Raw genomic sequence first — 21,038 nt, 5'->3', positions numbered from 1 at the left:
ACTACACCACTATAGTACAGTAACTGTATTACTAAACCACAAGTTACTGCCTTACTTTACCACTAGTAATTGTATTACTGTGCAAGTAACTACATTATTATAACACGAATAACTAGACTAGAGTGGAGGCTCTCAGTCTGAAGCTGTGAGATGCTCATGGTGGCTGAGGCCAAGACCAGGGTCAGAGCTTAAGAAATAACTTTTTTAGGTGGTAATACTTCCTCATATCTTTGATTAGGCTTTATAGGCTCTTTTATGAAAGAAATCTGTGATCTTTCCTTTTTGTCCTGTCCATTAACTGTGAATGGACAAGAACAGTCACCTATTCAAACAATCTTTTGGTGGTTAATTAATTTGTTATTTATTGTTGTTGTTGTTGTCGTTGTTGTTGTTGTGGTGATTACTCTATTCTTGGATTTTTTTCTTCTGTTTTTAATTGGTTTGACAACGACCATTATTTCATGACGTTTGAAAGGATGCAGTGCTAACCAGTCTATTTAAATGGAAGTTTAAATAGCTTAAATATAGATAGAGTAAAATTAGTTTAAATAACAACTGTACAGAGCCCCTCAGGGTATATGGGCATTGGAAATAATTGATGGGAGATTCGTGCAATACATTTTTTCCCTCCCAGTAACTCAGGATTTCTTGTGTTATCCCTCAAAAAAAAACAAGTTGTTTTTTTGTTGGTGGTGTGAGATGTTTTCATAGTTAAGCCTCTTTCACCCTTTCAACCCCCCACTCATAGTTAAGCCCCTTTCACACATGCAGTCTTTCCCAGCAATGTTCTGGAACCGTTCCTGCATGGGGTCATGTGTGAATTGGAGCAGGAATCAATATTCTGGGAAATCTGTTCCACTTCAAGACCTAGTATTATATCCGGGAAAATGCCGGGACGGCTGTGTTGTGAAGCAGTAACATTGCCAGAACAAGCCCGTGAAGTAGGGGTGGAGCACAATTGGAATATGGTATCGGCAAAGCACAAATGGTGGGTTTTCACAATATTACAATATATTTTTATAATATATTATTAATTTCATACAAATAATTAAACAAAGATATTTTTTCGGGAAGAAAGAAATAACATTCGGAAAAATGGCGAGTTAGATCCGTAGAACTTCGGTCCAGTCCGGTCCGGTCTCTATGGAGTCTTTGTATTCTCAAATTGCATGATTATTCATCGTAGAAATTGTTCAGCCCGAAAGTCCGTCTCTCACTGTCTGATCACTCACCTCGCCTGCTTATGCCATCTCATCGTGCATTCCTCCGGCCCTGAAAAGTAGCGATACTGTAAGGGGTGAGTGGCACGTCTTCCTGGCCTATTGCGTATATAATGTAACCATAGTCTAGCGACTCCTGCAGGTGGGATGACAATTGCAGCAATAAATGCATGGACAATTTCTTACTGTTTTTATAGGGTTTCATGCGCGATTTGTCCTAGAAGGCCTCGGCGAGGTGGGAAAACAGGCTCAGTCAGCCCACCTAAGCCTTTTCAATGCAAGAAAAACCCTCATTTGTGTGAAATTCATATGACTATTTTTTCACTAATGTATTATTCTTTACAACGCCTTTACTGTCAGTGTTCTATTGTATTTACAGTATCTTTCACTTTTAGTTGAGTCATTTTGTGCTGGGGTATTTGTGCTTTTACCTAAGTCAAAGGTCTGAGTACATCTTCCTCCAGCAGAAGTTGGAGGCCTCACTGCTGCAAAAAAGAAAGTTTGGGTCACTCCAGCTTCTGCAGCTTCTGCAGGTGACTAATTGCCCGGGTTTCCCTCTCCTTACATCATTTGCACTGTATGATTAAGCAGCTCCAAAGCACTCGGCTGGCTGAGAATGGAGTTGAATATCGGCTCTTTGATTAACTCGACCTGGACCCAAAGAAAAAAAAAAATGGAAAGAAAAAAACCCTGCCTACAGGTTTGTCCATCACCCAAAATGAACCTATCAGTGCCGTTTTACAGCCATTTTTTAAATGAAAAGACAGTATAGGAATAGGAGGAGAGCTGAGATCGGGGATGCAGAACCCGACGTCGGACGGAGAGAGAGCGAAGAGGGGATTTGGGGTGTGTCGGTGTGTGTGTGTGCGTGCGTGCGTGCATGAGTGTGTGTCTACGCACTGTAAGTTGGTGCTGTTAGTCCGGGTATCCATCAGTGGGGTTTGGGGTGTGTTGTGGAGCGAAGGATCTGCAGGAGCTTTAAGTCCCAGAAAGGCTCCATCCTCTTCTGCTTCCTCCTCTTCTTCCTCCCTCTCTTGTTTGCCATCTTCCCAGCATGCATCTTTCATCACTCGCCCCCTGTTTTGATACTATTTAGCTCTCCTTCCCCTCGCTACTTCCATATGGTGCGTGCTGACGTGGCATTTCTTGGCCTCGCACACAAAGCCCTCTGGTGTGAACTGTCCCAGAGCTACAGCGTGTGTGTGTGTGTGTGTGTGTTTTTTTGTGTATATGTGTATGCCTGTGTGTTTTCATGTGGATGTGTATGTCTGTGTATGCCTCTGTGTTTTGTGTGTTTGTGTGTAGGTGTTTGTGTGTGTGTGTGTGTGTGTGTATGACTGTTTTGTGGGTTTGTGTGTGTTTTTCTATGTTTTGTGTGTGTATGTGTTCGTGCATCTGTGCAAGTTTTTCTGGTTTCGATGTGTGTGTGATCTTAGAGGATTGTGTCCATGTTGTATGCACACACTATATTGTTCACTTTCTTTTGTTTTTCTCACATCACATATCCCACAAAACAAATTAAATGTTGACAAAAAAATAAAAAAATATCTTTTATAAAAAAAAGATATATTTTTGGACGAGAAATGATGTCTTGAGATGGGTCATTTTTCAAAAGGCAACAGCAGATATTTCCTGCTCTCCACAGAGAAAGAAGAAACCTTAAGTTATTCTATGAGCGTGATATTTTGTGGACTGTTTTATAGGATGACAAGGTCATTGTGAATGCATCATGTACATCATGTAAAATATTCTGACCCTATTGGCAGGTAGTTTAGCTTGGTTAAAGTATTTTTTTTTTTTTATTACAATCTTTTTTCGCCATCCTTTCTTGACATCGATTTTTTTGCTGTGTATCTGATTGAATAATGGCTTCAAATGTAGCCGTGAAAAATAAAGAGAGTGCAGGATGAAGTGAGACGGCTTTTAGAAATGTATATTTATTTTTACTCTTCAAAACTGGAGAATGGTTAAGTCTTGCTGCAAAGAATGGAGCATCTTTATTCCGAGTTGGAATTCAAATTTCATTTTGTTTTGGCCCTAAGCAACTGACAGCCTGGGTGCCATCAGTAAAGGTCAGGGGGAATTAAAATGCTTACTGTATGGTTTGCCGGTGAGAAGGAGAGAGAGAGAGCCGGGGAGAGAGAGAGAGAGAGGAGAGGAGAGGAGAGGAGAAGGCCATCTGCCTGAAAGTTTTGAGAAAGAAATGAATCAATCCTTCTCTTTCTAACAATTCCATTTAAAGGACAAATAAGTCGTTTTGCCTAATTGTTCATTATATTTTGAATATTATACATCATCTTATATTAATATCATCATTATCTTATATTAATATCAATATCATCATATATTCTTAACACTATAATGCAAAATTTCAAGGAATGGATACGGCAAATGAATGAAGTTTGGGAAATAATACAGTTCAAAATACACACACAACTTCATCGCCATATTAGGTTTTCTTTTTAACAATGTGTCCCTAGCATGGCGGGGTTGGGCTAAATGGCCTCCATCACAATGTGCGATGTTGGACAATTTGTTATGACAATGTTCAAATCGAATACGAGTAATGCCAGGATAGGGCCAGGATTGGAGGAAATGTTACTGACAAGCGATGAGCAATTGTACCCCCCATCCCTCCGTGCTTGATGTTAGCCTCGATATATACAGTAGATAGTTATTTCATTAGATATCCAGCAAAACATCCCGGAAATGAATACAAATGGGGCTGTCAACAAGACGGGGGAAAGGAGCGTGAGGTGGTGGGGGCGGCGGGTGGGGACAGAGCCGGCCTTCTGTGTTTGTCACTTAGTGTGTGTGTTTGTCACTTAGTGTGTGTGTGTGTATGTGTATGTGCGTGCGTGCGTGTGTGTGGGTTGGGTTTTCTGGAGGTAGGACAATATAGAAGAGAATTGAAAAGAAGGCACAGAGGAGAAGTGATGGCTGAGTGTTGTCGATCCCTCAGCATCTCTCTTCTTATCCATTTTAATGGATAGGAGGGTCACTGCCCCCCCACCCCCCAATGTATAGTGGGCTGGGTATCACAATATGATTTTATAGCAATAGATTGACGTTTTATACATAATTACAATTATTGTACAGTATATTGTACACATATTGTACAGTGTATATTTGACGTGCATTACAAATAATGCATATACAGTATTGAATTTCTAATACAGAAATTCATTTCAATGAATCCTTGCAGATAAATGCATTGCTTTACTGAACTTGCAATGCTGTATCTTTTTTTATGAAAAAAATAATAGCTGAAATATGAATTATTAATAAATACTCTTGCTGTTTATGAAAGTCTAATTCTATTTCAGATAAAAATATGTAAAAATAAATACTGAAATTAATAAATGTGGTGACTGGTCACATGTAGAATATTTAATTGAATCGCAAAGTGCCTAACTTCCAAACAAAGTATCGATATTACAGCAATGGTGTTGAATCGCATCGATATAGAGCATCGATATTTCTAACCTCGGCCTCATGTCTTTCATGTTCATGGGAAACAGGAATGAATCATTCTTCTAGAGAATGTGCACATCCTGACTCACACTTGTACTCATGTCGTAATTCAAGTCAGATGTTGAAAGTTTAATTTCATGGCAACACGTGATCGAAACCCAGAAGCAGCAGCATAGCTTGTAGCCAATCCGCCAAAAATGCAACAAATGCATCATGCATGACTCACTCACCTCCCCCATCCCTCCCATTAAACTCTGTTTGCAATTTTCTTTCCCACCTATTCCCATTCCTATATCCACCCCCTGACGGAGGCAGATAAATGCAAATATCCCGTCTGAAACGCCCCCGTATCCGGTGGGAACGACTTGCAACGCTGCAAAGAAACTTCCCCACTTTCCTTAATTTCGGTCTAAAGGTCAGTCATTAACAGCAGCCGGCTGCACGGAAACCCTGGACCGGAGTACGCAGAGGTGTTGAGCTGGCAGAAACCAAGGTGATGATGTCGTCAAAAGTTACAGAGCAGGTTTTTTTTTTGGTTTTTTTTGAGTGGCTCATGGCATAATCACATCTTGTGTAAAAAGTGTTGATTGACCATGTGGTATAATTAGAGAGCGGAGCTGATAAGATGGCGGGTGTCAGTGTGAGTGACGGGGTTTCACACGCATACTAAAAACCAGCGAGGGGGAAAAAGTCCAAAGTCCCAAGTTTAGCATCTCACCTCCTATCGGGACTCAACTTAATATGGAAATGGCAGAATGTTAAAATACATCAGCGACACACGTCAGGGCTTATGTATTTATTTATGTATCTTCAACTTTTACCTTATACAGCATTTTTTTTCCTCCTTATCTCATAACTGTTAACACTGCAGTTTTTGGCGGAGTAAAGGTAACGCTCCGTAGTCGGTGTTGAACTGAGCGACGCTGTGGGACGTGGCAGAGAGAGAGAGAGAGAGAGAGAGAGAGAGAGAGAGAGAGAGAGAGACGGGAAGGGTGCAGTACTAGAGATTAGTGAATGAATATGGATCAGGGAGTATATCCTTGAGGAAAAAAAAAGTAACTTCTGTCTGGTGTCAGACGTATAGAGGGAAATTTGAATCTGCTGCTGCCAAGGTCTGTGTAGGTCTCTGGCGGGGGCGAGTGTTTAAGTGCGCTCTGTATTCACCCGGGGTTCTCTCACTCCAGGCCGGGGAAAGCTGACACGCAGGGCAGCCCGTAAGCCTCTTTTGTCCAGAGGCAGCAAAGTCATCTGCCAGTTCAGTGGCTGCACCACACAAAGCTGCAGAGAGATAGAGCCACATTCTGTCCATCCCCGCCCTGTCTGGAGCTGGCATAGGCCTCTCTCTTTCTCCCTCTCCCTCTCTCCCTCCCTCTCTCTCTCTCTCCTAAGCCTCCTCCTCTTCCTTCCGTTACTCCCTCTCATCCTCCCTTGCCCTATTTTTCTGTCTCTCTCTCTCTCTCTCTCTCTCTCCTTCTCTCTCACTCTCTGTCTGTTTTCTCTCACCATTTACTCGCTCTTCAGGCTCAGTCTTTACACTGGAAGCCTCGTTAATTTCTGATGGAGAGTCTTAATCGCTGACCCTCTGTGGTACGAGATATTTCTGTATTTGACCGAGGGTCCGGAATGTGATGAAATCTTTCAACTCGTCCAGGTCCGACACGACAAGCGGAGGATGACGAGCTAGCGTCGGGTGTCGCCACATCCACCATCAATAAATATCTGGTGGGTTTGCTGATATCTCAGGAAAACAGGGGTCTGATCATGTCCAACGTGGACCAGGGACAATCCAGCACTGATTATGATCCTCTGGTCGGCTCTGCAGAGCTGGTGGTGGTGGAGCCTCCTGTGTGTAACGGCTCAGTATGTAATGGAGTTTGTTGTCTGTGGCTGGAGCCCATTTTGCCCTTCGATGTGAGGGAAAAAGTAATTACTCGGTTGCAGCCTCCGCATGAGGGCAACTCATTAGCCACCCAAGATCATCACAAGGTAATACCAGAGCACGATGAAGTGAAATCCGAGGTAAAAAAACAAAGGAAGGATGGAGAGATTATCAGAGGAAAGTGGTGAAATAAGGCAGCCGGGGGGGGGGGGGGGGGGGGGGGGGGGGGGGGGGGGGGGGGCGATAAGAGAGAGAAGCGTTAAGTTGAAGGCCGAATAGACTGGAAGCAGGGGCCAGGATCTTCTCCACTGGAAGCTGGAGGAAGAGGAGTAGAGCGAGGAACAGGCGTGTGGAGTAGCAGGGGGCGGCGGCTGGTGGCGGGAGGTGTGAGGAACATTAGCCCCATGAATCAGTGTCAGCCGAGCGATGAGAAAATAATTAAGAAACAGGCGGCTGCTTTGTTAAATACTGCCAAAGGTAAAAAAGCCCATTCTACTGTACGGAAACGTATATTCTCAATGGAAGAGAAGAACGGCAGTAAATTGGATGGGGGGTTCCATATCATAATGGATGCCAACCTGTCCTTCGCTTGGCATTATGAAGGCAGACAATATAAATAGCGCTGCCATATTGTAAATGTTTATATACAGTGGCTACGTATAGACGTCGCGCAGCAGTTTGAGGATTTATGAGCATAGCCGTAATATGTTGAAGTCAACACAAGGCTGTGAGTAATATTTCACGTTTGTTATCATATCGAGTGTAAATTTGCTGAGACATATATGGTGAAGATAAAATGTTTTTGGAAATTTCTCCCTCTATTCTTTTCATCTCAGCTATTCCGTGCTGATGCGTGGGGGGTAGAAATGGTGGCGCTCTGTGCCCGTGCTCTTGGATGTATCAGCCGAGCGATGGAGAACGAGGCGCGCGTGCGCGCACACACACACGCGCACACACACACACACACACACACACACACACACACACACACACACACACACACACACACACACACACACACACACACACACACACACACACACACACATATTCATTAACACACCCCTGGAGGTTTTATATGGGGCAGTTAGGGGAGAAGCAACTCAGTAGCCAGTATTGTATGTTCAAGGGTTCTGGAAGGGCCATGATGCAGTTGAAATCCCTCAGCCAGTGCAGCACGGAGCAGCCATCAAGTCGTAGTGATAAGTGCTTTGGAGAGCGCAAGACGACGTATAAGAGGTCCTGTGTGTATGTATGTATGTGTATATACTATATAGATATATATATGTGTGTGTGTGTGTGTGTGTTTGTGTGTGTGTGTATATATGTATATATGTGTAAATATGTATTTGTGTGTATATAAATGTGTGTATATGTATGTATAGAAATGTGTGTGTATATGTATGTATAATACAGTATATATATGTGTGTGTGTGTGTGTGTGTGTGTGTGTGTGTGTGTATATATACTGTATATGTGTGTATATGTATATATGTGTATGTTTATAGGGCAAGAGAGAGAGTAACGGAAGAGGTGGCGGCTTAGGAGAGTGAAAGAGAGAAGCCTATACACACACACACACACACACACACACACACACACACACACACACACACACATATGTGTGCGTGTGTGACTTGTGTGATTACATGCGTGGGCATGTGTGTGTGTGTGTGTCCATGTGTTACACATGTGTGGGCGAGAGTCTTTAATGTGTCGTATAGAATATCCATCATCGCCGCCACGAACTGCACAGAAAGAATCCGTGATCACTGCTCTGCCGCTCCCCTCTGTGATGGACTGGGAAAATGATGGCATGCTGCTGCAGCTCCACTCTCCAAGCCCCCAACATACAGTAGGCAGCGTGATGCAACAGTTGCTAATGTTGACGCTCATCTATAGGAGCTGTTTTTGGAACCCCACTGTAGAGTTTCTGTCAGAACAGCGAGCGGTGTGCTCGTAGAGAGCGCGCGCTACTGGGCATGTGTCAAATTCAATCAAATGAAGTCCATTCCAGCACAGTAACTTTGGCGGCAGTGGCTCCAGTTCTTGGCGACCAACAATTGCTCTGTTTTTGATCGTAATGTGGAACATTTTAAAGTGGTAAATCCATCAGATCGTCTGTGTTGGGTGAGTTACGCTACAAGTCCCAGAGTCCCATTCGCTCTCAAGATTCAAGAGGTTATCTGTCACATACATATACTCACGGTCGCTTTTGAAGTTTACCTTCTTCTGATCGACTGAATAGTTTTGCCACCACTTAAGGTGGTGGGGATATTTATTTAATCCCAGCTGGCTGTCCTTTTTTGTGATTGTTCATCCATATCAGCAGTTTACTGGAGGAGCACATGCGGAACAGAAAAACATTGGATGGCTGTTTTTTATAAAGAGCGAATTAAAGTACCATATATGGGATTTTTTTTTTAAACAAGATAATCTCCCGGATTACCACTTTAAGAAAGTTAACAATTTGACGTGTTTTTGTGTGTCATGCAGTTTTGTTAAACCGTGTCTTCATTACTCGGCATGCATACTTATGCATAGGTAATCACTGGCTGTTCTTGTGCGCACGTAGACAGACAGTGCAGCGTGTGAAGCCTGTGAGGTCTAATACGTCCCAGGGGAGTGCTTATTGAGGTATGTGCTGCTTCCACAGAGTCGCTATCAAGGCCTGCGTAGCAGCGCTCCGTGGCATTTATATGGATGGCTTCCATACATCCCAGCTGGGCCGGCGAACAGCCTTGACTTGCAGATGATGAAAGTGTGACATGAAATCAGGACTTTGTCACCGTGGGGGTTAATGTTGGGGGATGCAGGTCCCCGCAGCTCCTGTTGAAAGAAGCGCGCCAGGATTGAGTTATGGACTGAATATATGCAGAACACGGCCATGGACTTTATTGGCAACCTGGGCATGCATCCCTCTGAAATATAGTGTGGTTAACATTCATTCATCAGCAAAGAATATGCTTTCGGTCTCTTGTATATATCCCCTCGCTGCCGATATTTCAGTCAACATTCATATTGCATTGCTTTGGTTTAGGAGTTGCACATTGTGGAGCAATGTACTGCAGACTTTATTGTGTGAAGCGCTTTATTGTTTTCTTTGCTGCCCTGTCTCCAAGCAACACAGTCCTTGGTTGTGGGGAAAAAACGGCTGCTAATAAGCAATCTCATTAGTGCCAATAGCATAGTAGGCTTTACCGTTTGTACCGTCAACTTTATGTGGAAGAACGCGAACTTCAAAAGACAGCTGCAGACGCACAACGCACATGCACCGGCGCACAATCCTCATTTATTTAAGGAACAGGTAAACAAACTATTCCATCTCGGCTCCTTCCTTTCTCTGTGGGAAGTTGTGCTCGCTGCGTAGCGTCTGAAGTGGCTCCAGCGTTGTGACACAATATGTGACCGTTCCCTCACTGGTGATAACACAGCACATAAAAGACTCATTATTCAGGAGTTAATTTGGCAGGGTGTTCTCACCCTGCGGCTGTGCCAAATCTCAGACCCCCCTTCCTCCATGCTCCTCGCTGCCCTCACCACCAGTCCAGGCAGGATGAGAAGGACGCCCCGACTAACACTCTCTCTTTGTGTGTGTGTGTGTGTGTGTGTGTGTGTGTGTGTGTGTGTGTGTTGTTAACACACACACACACACACACTGTTTCATTAAAGTAAACACAGTCCTAGTTAGAATGCTATATGTAATAAATTGGATTAATTTCCACTGTCTAAGCACTGTGATCTCTTAGGGTTAATTAATTTCATTCCATTCTGTCTGTATTTTGTATGCTCGAACACATGCTGACACTGTTTCTCTGTGGCATTCCCCCCATCGGAGGAGGAAGGATAATGGGCTGAGTAAGGGAGGAAGTGTTTGGTATTCCGAGCAATAAATGAATCTGATTCTCTCTTCTCTTTGGACAAGGAAGTGTGTTACAGTAGCCAGCTCTAATATAGAAGATCCTTCCCTAACAACCCCCCCCCCCCCCACGGCCTCTCTTATCTCCCCCTTTCAAATGAGAAAACCTGGATGTCTGTGCAGGCTCCCTGGTTTCTGCCTGGATGCTATCTCCCTGAGTTTTAATATATTTATCCATTCATTATTGTTCCCTTGTATCGTCCGGCTAATATTGTTCATAATTTGTCCTTATCTCCAAGCCTGACAGTCAAATTTACTCGCCAACTCGGCAGACAGATGGAGAAATTACCCTTTTCCGCCACCCCCATCCTCCCCTCTCCCATCCTCCCTATCCCTCACTTCTCCTCCGCTCCAAACTCCCATCGAAACATGACTGACAGGCCCGCTGTATAAGTAGTTGTCATAGCAACCGGCCCATCCCTCCGACAAGTGCTTTCCCTTAACAGCTCCCTCTCTCTATTTTTCTCTCTCACTTTTTCTCTGTCACCAAATCTCACTCCCTCTTTCCAGCCAACCCTCACCTCCCACCGATACAAAGGCAGGGAAAAAGAGGGAGAGGGGGAGAAAGATAAATGTGAGAATTAGAGGAGACCTGGGGCAGCTGGTATGTTCTTCCTCAATGCAACCCCCGCCACCATCCCACCACTCCTCTGTCCCCATGCCGACGTGACCGAATCCTGTGACACACCTCTTTCATCCATCTTCTTTTATCAAAAGCTGCAGGACTGTACGCAAGGCGGCAGACAGCATCGCTGTGACCATTTCTCTCTCTTACAAAGACGCTATTTTTTTTGCTAGTTTCTCTCTCCCTCTCTCTCTCTCTCTCTCTCCCTCTCTCTCTCTCTCTCTCTCTCTGAACTCCTCTGCCGCTAGTACTCTATTTCTCTCTCCTTCTACTGCCATTCCAAATAGCCTGGTCTCATTGCTATTCAATGAATGTCTTCTCCATTTCACTGTCCAAAAAAAAAACCCTGAAGCAGAGCAGTGTGCAGAGTAATCAGAAGGCATACAGTAATAAGTCTTCGCTGTCGAGCCGTACATGCTTGAAGTGCCGCATGTGCGCTGCATGGACCGAGATATCCCTGAGCGTTTGGGCAAACATAATCGGCGAGGAAAAGACAAAAGTCAGAGTTTTAAGGCATGGGAGGAACTCGGCGAGGAATCACTAAATTAAAGTGTCTCGTGTCTGTGCTATAATGTTCAGGTTATAATATGGAGAACTGGTTGACTTAGAATGTATAATGCTCATACTGAAAGTAGTCACTTAAAGGTACTACATTTGGCTCTTTTTTCATTCTAGCGACACTCTGTAGAAAGCTCTTCTTGCGGCTTTGGTGGGATGCAGCCCAGTTATCCTGTGTGTGCCGCATGTCCACAATGTCAGGGATTGCATTTTTCTCCCTAAACCTTTGGTAGTCAACGATTGGCATCAAAATATTTTTAATTTATCCAGTATTGACAGAAAAGCTTCAACAAAACAGTCATAGTTGCTGAAGAAAGTCTTCACAATTGCCCCATGTTGACTCGCAATGATGGAAAAATATTTATTTTGGTAAAAAAAAACAAAAAAAAAACCTGAGTGTCGCAGTTTCGCCCGCCACACACCAGCTGGGTGGCATTTTCTTGGCCCTCCAGCACAGACGTTGGGGTCGCAGACACACAAGTTAAGTTTTGTACAGAGGGGTTTAGGTGGAACAAGTCCCGGAGCAAATGGACAGCATGTCATGACAAGGGCTCCTCTTCTGTGTGTGTGTGGAGATGGGGGTTTTACCTGTTGCTCGTTAGACCAATCAACGAGCAATAGGTATACAGCCACACTGATCTTTCTCAAACCACACCACATACCCCCGACACCAAACAAAAAAGTGCCTGGACTCTGAAACAAACCCCTCCCTAAAAATCCAGCCTCTGACACAGGGTTTCGATACCTCAAACCAACAAAAAAGTCCAACAGAAAAGAACTGAAGGCCTGTCCCAACCAGAAGGACAGGGCCTTCTGTGTCCCTTCCCCATGCCGGAGAGTAGATGTTCGGGCGCCACCCAAGTGGCGTTTGTAGGGACCACCATCACAGAGACACAGATGATAGGGTTGTAGACACACAAATTTATTGTAGCAAGTGGGCTGGGTGGAACAAGCCCAGGAGCAGATGGACAGCATGTCATAACAAGGGCTCCCCTCCAGAGTGTGTGTGGGGATGGGGGTTTTACCTGTTGCTCATTAGACCAATCAACCAGCAACAGGTGAAAAACCACACAGATCCTGGGCCCCAATTAGACCCAGGACAGGTGTGGCTGCTCACACCACACCATCCCCACACCACACAGAGTGTTCCTTTCATTTTGAAATGGCAAAAACTATTAAGGTGTTTTATTATCTTGATAGAATAGGGTGTTGGACCTTGGGCCTTTTGATCACTCTGGACCCTTTCTGTTCGACTAGTGACACCTTGGTTTCTGAAGTGCTCTTCACACAAGATTAGTTTGACTTGCAGACCAAATGTGAGTTGGGAATTACCTTCCAATTACTGTGTTACACATGGTCCATTCACTTACATTTAGGGACCATTTCCCCAGTTCAAGATTGAAAGATCACAAAAAACAAGATCAGGGTTAAAGGAAAGAACAGTGCATCGCACCCATGGCCATTATCTCTATCACAACGCTCTGAGGTTTTGCTATCTTTGTTGTTTCTTGGTGGTACTTGAAACTAGTTGGTACAATTGTATCTGGTGGAAACTGAATTTGAACCCATAAATATAGGTAAACATTATGATTTTACACCACAACATCCATAGCTTTCTAGTTTGTAATAATAGTAATGAAGAATTGGGGGAAAGGTCCTGGGGGAAAAGCAATTATACCAAGGTATTAAACAAGATTCTTTGGATTTGGATGAGTTGGACATGATTTGGCAGATCTGAGGTGACTGGCTGGAATCTCTAACCTCTATAAATTACCTTGACTTGATTTGCGCAGAAGTAATATTATCATTGGACTCTTGTGCCAAAATATGGATATATAGATATCGGCGGGTAAAATGAGTCCAGTGCTAACAGAGCTTTAGTGGTATATCACCGTTGTAAAGACTCTTTGCTCAAAGTGGAGCATTGGAGCCGTGGAGCAGGTAATCCTAAAATGACATATCAACAGAATGACATGCATTTCTAATTCATTTTGCATACTAATTTATACATGCTAATAGCGTCTCTTGTATCCCTTCAACTGACTTTCTCCCTGAGGAAACATCAGTCAAAGGTTCAGTCAAAGTTTTTCTCTTCTGCAGTTCCATCGAATTGGTTGCTAAATATTGACAAATTACAATATAATATTTCTGAAAGAAGACGTAAGCCTCTGGCTTTCTGCTGTAAATAAATCCTTGTGTCCCAATGTACCGGTACACTTTTCATCATTTGCTACAATTAAAAATTAAAATTGACCTCATAATGATCATTTAGCAATATGTAATGTTGAAAGGAGATGTGTTTTTAGAGACCTTCAGGCATCATTCAAGGCATCATTCGCAGTAAATACGAATATACTGTATATATATACGTATATATATATACTGTGTATATATATATATATATATATATATATATATATATATATATATATATATCCTTCTTCTATTGCCTTCCTCCTTCCTTATGCTGAACATGAAGTTCCAGCTGCGTTTCAGGCTAGAGTCTACTTCTTATGTGAGGTTTAACAGGCTGCAGTCAGTTCAGGATTGTGCTTTTCAATGTGCAAGGTGCGGTTCGATCCTCGGCTCTGTGATGCTCTGCGATGTGCCGGGATGCTCTGTGCTGCTCCGTGGTGCTCTGGGATGCTCCGGGATTCTCTGTGATGCTCTGTGATGCTTTGTAGTCCTGTGTGATGCTTTTTCGGCTCCCACTGCGAGACACAGCAGCTGCATTAGAGGAGCAGTCAATACAACAGAACAGAACATGCATCTAATCTGTTTGTCAGTGTGTGTGTGCTGTATAAGTACATGTGGGTTTGAAGTGTGGGTGTGTGTGTCCTCCTGTTGGTGTCTTAACTCTTCATGGCCCACTGCATAGAGTTGTTTGAGGTAATTTAGCTTGTGTGTGTGTGTGTGTGTGTGTGTGTGTGTGTGTGTGTGTGTGTGTGTGTGTGTGTGTGTGTGTGTGTGTGTGTGTGTGTGTGTGTGTGTGTGTGTGTGTGTGTGTGTTCTCTCCATATCCTTTTCCCTTCTTTTTTCACTCGACCGTGTACTTCTTACTCCTGGATGTGTGCGTGTGTTTGTGTCTGCGTCTTCACTGAAGGTAAACAAGATAATATTTCCTTTGCCAATGAACACGAGAGCTGAATTCCCAAGGCGGCACTTTAGTCCTGATCCAGTGCGGCAGAATCCTGGATGCAGGGTAAGATCTCCTGGACGATCTGATCGCCTACCACGTGTTTTTTGCACGTTTTCCGTGCATACTCGTGTTGCAGAGGAACACAGGCTCTCCAGACACTGTAGATAAAGAGCATGAACTGACTGAACACAAAGTGCATTAAATATTGCATTGATATGTCATCGCATGTTCTGTGGAAACAGTGCTCTGTGTGTGTTCAAATTAGAGGCACATTTAAATGCTAAAACATTATTTATGTATGGATGAAAAAATGGTTAACAATAGTTTCAAAAGCTAGCAGTGACTGAATAGTGCTTCCATTTTAACTACATTGTCCACTGTAAACCCATATAAGACCAAAATCGACTCTCCAATTCCTAATCCCTTCCGTTTTTTAACATTTTAACAAAATGTCAGTGATTCAGTCCTGTGTTCCACAATGGAAGATGAAACTGCCGGTTGAAGTCATACACTAGGGAAAGACACTCTTTGTGACTCAGAGCCCTGAAGCCCCGCCTCCCGCTGGCTCGCTGTTCGCTGTTCATTCAAAGTTTATTAATATTACATGTGTGTCGTGTCTAAATTGCACCAAATTCGGCACTGCATGTCCTTGGGTCCCCAGCAATACAGCCGCCAAGTGTGAAGTAGATCGAATGAACGGTTGTCCAGATAATCGTAGGACAGACGAGAGATTCCTTCCTTTATAGTTAATAGATTAGATATATCGTATATCCATAGTTTTTATGGGGTATTCAACAAGATAAAAGTGTGTGTGTGTGTGTGTGTGTGTGTGTGTGTGTGTGTGTGTGTGTGTGTGTGTGTGTGTGTGTGTGTGTGTGTGTGTGTGTGTGTGTGTGTGTGTGTGTGTGTGTGTGTGTGTGTGTGTGTGTGTGTGTGTGTGTGTGTGTGTGTGTGCGCGCGCGCGCATGCGTGCTACATTTGTGCATCGTCCAGTGTATGTGAGTAAAAACAGCCATGGCTTTTTGTGGTATACTTCCCATACAGTCTGCCTCTTCAGACGGACCCACCCCCCCACCACGGGGGGTTGTTGTCATAGCAGAGTAGCATTGTGGGATATGGGACATCCAGTGTTTGCATAGTACAATATTTCACTGGTACTTGAATTTTCCCCCGGGGATCAATAAAGTCTTATCTTACTTCTCACGTATTGTTTGATACATACATACATACAGTGACATTTCTACAGAACTGCATTCATCTCCACCCCAACCCAAGCTCAAAATGTATCTTCTGTATCTCCTCCCCAGCGAAAGGAAGGACAATCTTGGCCTTTTATTTTCCAGTTCAGGGCTTTCCTTTTTCTGCAAATAAATGCTCTCCAATCCACCCTGACAGATGTCACATTGCATCTCTTCCATTTTGATACATAGCCTCTGATCCTGCCACTTGCAATAAGGAGCCAGCGCCAGGGACGCCCCTCCCCAGACAGCGCTCTGACACGGCTGATTATTTTAAAGGTGCATCAGTAGAGGTGCCGGGTGCTACAACCATAACCGGGTGCCCCGTTGGCACGTGTACGCGTTGTTGTGCCCGCTCGCAGGAGTGTGGCTGTCAGCTAGTTTCTGGGAAGGAGCAATGCAGCAAAACAAACACATCCAGTAGTACCGGCGTAGTGATGGGTGACTAGGTCACGGGTTGGGAGGAGGGCGACTTTGAGTTCAAGTTGATGTTTAAGGAAGACCCGCCTTCGGGGCTTCAGCTCCAGGGGTTCTATCCCCGCTGCGTGCTGCCGAGGGGAGGAAGAACCAACGCTCCTGCTGTATGATTGGCTGTTTGTGTCACATGGTTGTTTCTCTGCTCTGTACGATTGGCTGTTCATGTCACATGTTTGAAGTGACATGTATACGGAGGTTTACAAAGGAATCAAACTTACATAATTTTAGTGGTGACTCTTTTCCTTGGATTACATTTTCAGTGTTACGTTTCCATGAAATACAAAAAAGGTTGTGGTATTTCAGTGAGTAGTTAGCATTGCACGGCTTCTGTTTTTCCAACAGTTCGCTGGTCCTTGAACGCATCATTCAGTCGTACATTTAAGTGAATTTGTTTCGATGTGGTGAAGTTTTGGTGACAAGAGATAAAATATCAATCAAACAGATCCATAGACATCTACCAGGTAAGAAAGTACATAAATATACACGTAAAAGCATAGTTTATAATCTCTTACAACTACATAGCGATGTCTACACTGCACACTGGAGATGATACCAATGGACATTCTAAGTCAGAACCTGCGCATTTTACAAATCTCGTTTGTAAATCTCGTCTTGTTCTTTTTGTTTACGAATGGTGGCGTGTCAGTCAAGCAGGACCAGCTGAATATTTGTGGTCAAAGTTGTCGGGTTTTTCACTAATATCTGCTCCGTATGTGGATCAATTTGTGGTTTCCTAGACCACAACTAACAGCGGTAATCATTCGGAAGTAGGGCTGCATGATTACGACTGAAATAATAATCACGATTATTTAAGTCAATATTGTGAACATTATTATTTATTACAATTATTAATCCATTTTGGGGAACATACTTATTTTATGGAACTTTGTAAATCAAAAGAAAACTGCCTTCACAATAATTACGTATTTTAGAAACCTATAAATAAATACACTAATATGACTGGTTTACTTGAATTGTAGAGGATACATAATAAAATTTATTGTATGTAGTGGGCTACACCAAAAACACCAAAGGAATGAATAAAAAAAAATTAAATAAAAATTTCAGAATATCTCAAGTGATGTTATTGGGGTTTTATTTTGTAGAACTTACTCTGGTGCGTGCCAGTTGTCCTCAGAAGCGGATGAATTTATGACGTTTTAAAGCACTGTGCTTTGTTGAATCCAATTTTCTTCTGCTAAAACTTTAATAAAAATGTTTTCAACATAATACAGTTTATTAGTTATAAAAAAAATACCTGTCACCATGTAACATCGTGTGGGTAAGAGTTTGTATCTTATATTCCTTTAGTTAAAGTCCAATCGCGACTATATCTCCAGGATGCACAGATTATTTTCTTGCCACACATGGATAATTATGATCAGATCATTTGCCCTTAAAACAAGGGCAAATTGCACTAAGCCAAACGTCCAATCAGCGAGTAGGCTGATTGGAGCCGACAACGATCCACGGAGCCCGGTGTCAGGGCTATCATCTCGGAAATATTTTATGAGTGCAGAAGTTCACTCTTAACGGCCTGGTAGATTGCAGTGCTATCACATGATGTGTGTACTCCGTCAACTTGTGCATGTGTGCAAGGATTTATACACGGTGCGGAGTAACGCCATATTAGTGAGGTGGCGATTATTGATCACAAATTCCATCCACAATATTAAAACGATCTGGATGAAACTCAAAAGACAGCATGCTGGAACTGTCCCGAATACATATCTTGTTTAGATTGTCTGCGGGTTTGTCGGATTCATGACATCAATAAAAGGCTGACATCAGTCACATCTGCGCATGCCGCCATCTTGGTGAGAACCTGGTGTTGACCAATCACTAGACCGCAATGCTGTCATGTGACCTGTGCGAGCCGTCCTTTGCCTGCGTGATAAAAAAAATCATCGGTTCATTATTTCACAATAATGGACCGATCTGGATCATACTTGGATGACGACATGTCGGGACACCCTGAATGCACATTTTATACATCTTGTCTGTGAGTACAGCAGATCCATGACATCCATACTACTGACGTCAGTTTTTCATTAACAAAAGCAAAAGGACTAAAAATCTGAAAGATATAATATATCTTTATATATATATATACAGTATACAGTATATATACATACAACACAGCAAAACTATAACCAAATATTGTTTACCAAACTATTATGTATATTATTATATATGTGTGTACAGTGTCCAGCAGGGACTACAGGGGAATACTACATACAGTGTGAAGCGGGGGAAATACTTGGTATGGAAGTTTATCCACAGAGTACAGGGGGATTTTTTATACATTGATGTACAGGCATATGCACAATAGGATGTACAAATGGGATGTGCAAATATACAGATGAGATTTTACATAATATAATACACAGGTTATGTATTTGATAGAACAAATGAATTCAGTGTCCAGATCCAAGTGGAGGAGGGGTGTTGGCAGCAGAGACGCAATGTGTCACAACATTAATCAGATGGGGTGGAGGGATGTCGAAGTGCCAGGTGGAGGTAAAGAGCAGGTCCTTTAACTGTGTTATCCGTGGCATTTCTGCTTCGGCCTTCAGTGCAAACTGGAGAGACGCACCGTTTCAGAGCACGTTTGTGTAACTGCATTCCTGAAATGTTTTTTCTGTGGCTCCATTAGAAAGAGTTGATCCACCTGCAGCTATTAGGAGCGAAGGGGTGTGAGGAAGGAAGAAAGAAAGAAAGAATGAGGAGGAGGAAAATAAGAAAAACATAAATAGAGAAGGAGCGACAACTAGATAAATGAGAAGTGAGAGAGAACGAGGATCACAAAGAATACAATAATGTGAGAGAGATGCCCTGAGCTTTGAGTGTTTGTAGAGGACCAGACCATCGTGTGTGTGTGTGTGTGTGTGTGTGTGTGTGTGTGTGTGTGTGTGTGTGTGTGTGTGTGTGTGTGTGTGTGTGTGTGTGTGTGTGTGTGTGTGTGTGTGTGTGTGTGTGTGTGTGTGTGTGTGTGTGTTATTATATATATATAAAAAAACTTTGAAGCACAAACAGAGAGAGAGCCATAGAAAGAGACTCAAAATAATGGGATTTTATTTTCTCTGTAGCGCGTTTCGTGAGCTCAGTGTTCACAATTAAAATGTAAACTTTTGCCTCTTTTCTGTTCCAGAAGACAGGAAGCTGTTTGTGGGCATGTTGAACAAACAACAGACTGAGGAGGACGTGTACCGCCTCTTCGAGCCGTATGGAGTCATCGAGGAGTGCACGGTGCTCAGAGGTCCAGATGGGAACAGCAAAGGTAGGAACTAAGACGCTGCCGTGGTTTTTTTAGGTCAGTGACCGATCATCTCCCTGACCTGATACTGAACCCACGGTGCACGCGGCTCAGCTTAGGAAGCCTCTGGTATTCACATAGTCACTTGAACCCGCTTGCGGCACTCTGAAAAAAAATGAAATCTTTGAACTTACTAAATGCTAACTATGCGAACTAAAAAATGCAACTAATATTTTTGAGGTTATTACATTTAAAATAATCAGATGTAATTCATTAGAAGTAATTATATTGGATTTTAACTGATTATGACTGATATTAGAACAGTGTAACAGATAATCAGTTAAATTTAACTGATTATATAACTGACTAACTTTTAACTGATTACTTTGGAATTATACTTTTTTTTAGTGAGGACTTTTTTTTTTTTTTAATTATTAATTTTCAAGCTATAAAAAAACAATAGTTATATATATATATATATATATATATATATATATATATATATATATATATATATATATATATTAAAGTTGTAACGATTCACCGATATGAATCGGAAACCGCTACATGCCACTACATGGATATGTTGACAGCTGAATGGACCATGAATCGCTCGATGGCCTGATTCTAAAGTTACGAATCAGTCGACTGAAGCTTTGCTGATAATTCTACTTTAGTATAAACTAAGCTGTTGCATAAGACTTATCCCACTCACTCCACTGCTTAGTTAACGTCCCTTTATAGTCAATTCAGAGATTCTAAACACATTATACATGTTAGAAAGTAATTGTGAAAACATGTGAAGACCGAATTGTGGGGTTTTCTCACTATTTTTGTGGTCCGGATTTTTTGGGTGGGGCTGAGTCATGACTCGATGACGTGGAGCGGTCATACTTGGCATGGCCTCTCCCGAACCGATTCATAAAAGAGTAGAGCGCATGAGCGTCAGTGGTTCTGCCGCTCAATCCATAGTTCCTATAGCCTACACCCGTTTGCTATCTAGCTATATGACTTTAAAATGTGATGCTGTTTCAGGCATTTCTTTGGACAGCCCAAAATTGACGTCCTCTGACATGCATCACAGAGAAAAGGGACTTGTGTATTATTTGGGGTTTTTTTCTCCCTGTCTCTAAAACCTATTCCCCGGCCAGTACTTATGGAAATTGTTGTGGAATTATATCTATGGGGGTTTGAAGCTCGAGCATTGTGACTCTGCAGTGGTTCGGAGTAGGAGGGAGAAAGATGGATGTCAA

General features: G+C 42.8%; 1 protein-coding gene across 1 annotated transcript in view; it reads left to right on the top strand.

The window, feature by feature from the left end:
* Positions 1-21,038, top strand: part of celf5a (cugbp, Elav-like family member 5a) — a gene marked incomplete at its 3' end in the record, with an annotated part of 227,347 nt that overhangs the window by 174,409 nt on the left and 31,900 nt on the right. The window contains exon 4 of the mRNA XM_080013585.1: positions 19,681-19,809. Within this exon, the coding sequence (XP_079869711.1) occupies positions 19,681-19,809 (129 nt within the window). The remainder of the gene's footprint in view (positions 1-19,680; positions 19,810-21,038) is intronic.

The sequence above is a fragment of the Zeus faber genome (genome assembly GCF_960531495.2).
Source record: "Zeus faber genome assembly, chromosome: 1".
Classification (NCBI taxonomy): domain Eukaryota; kingdom Metazoa; phylum Chordata; class Actinopteri; order Zeiformes; family Zeidae; genus Zeus; species Zeus faber.
Note: the sequence above shows the minus strand (reverse complement) of the source record. Positions and strands in the feature narration are given on the sequence as shown.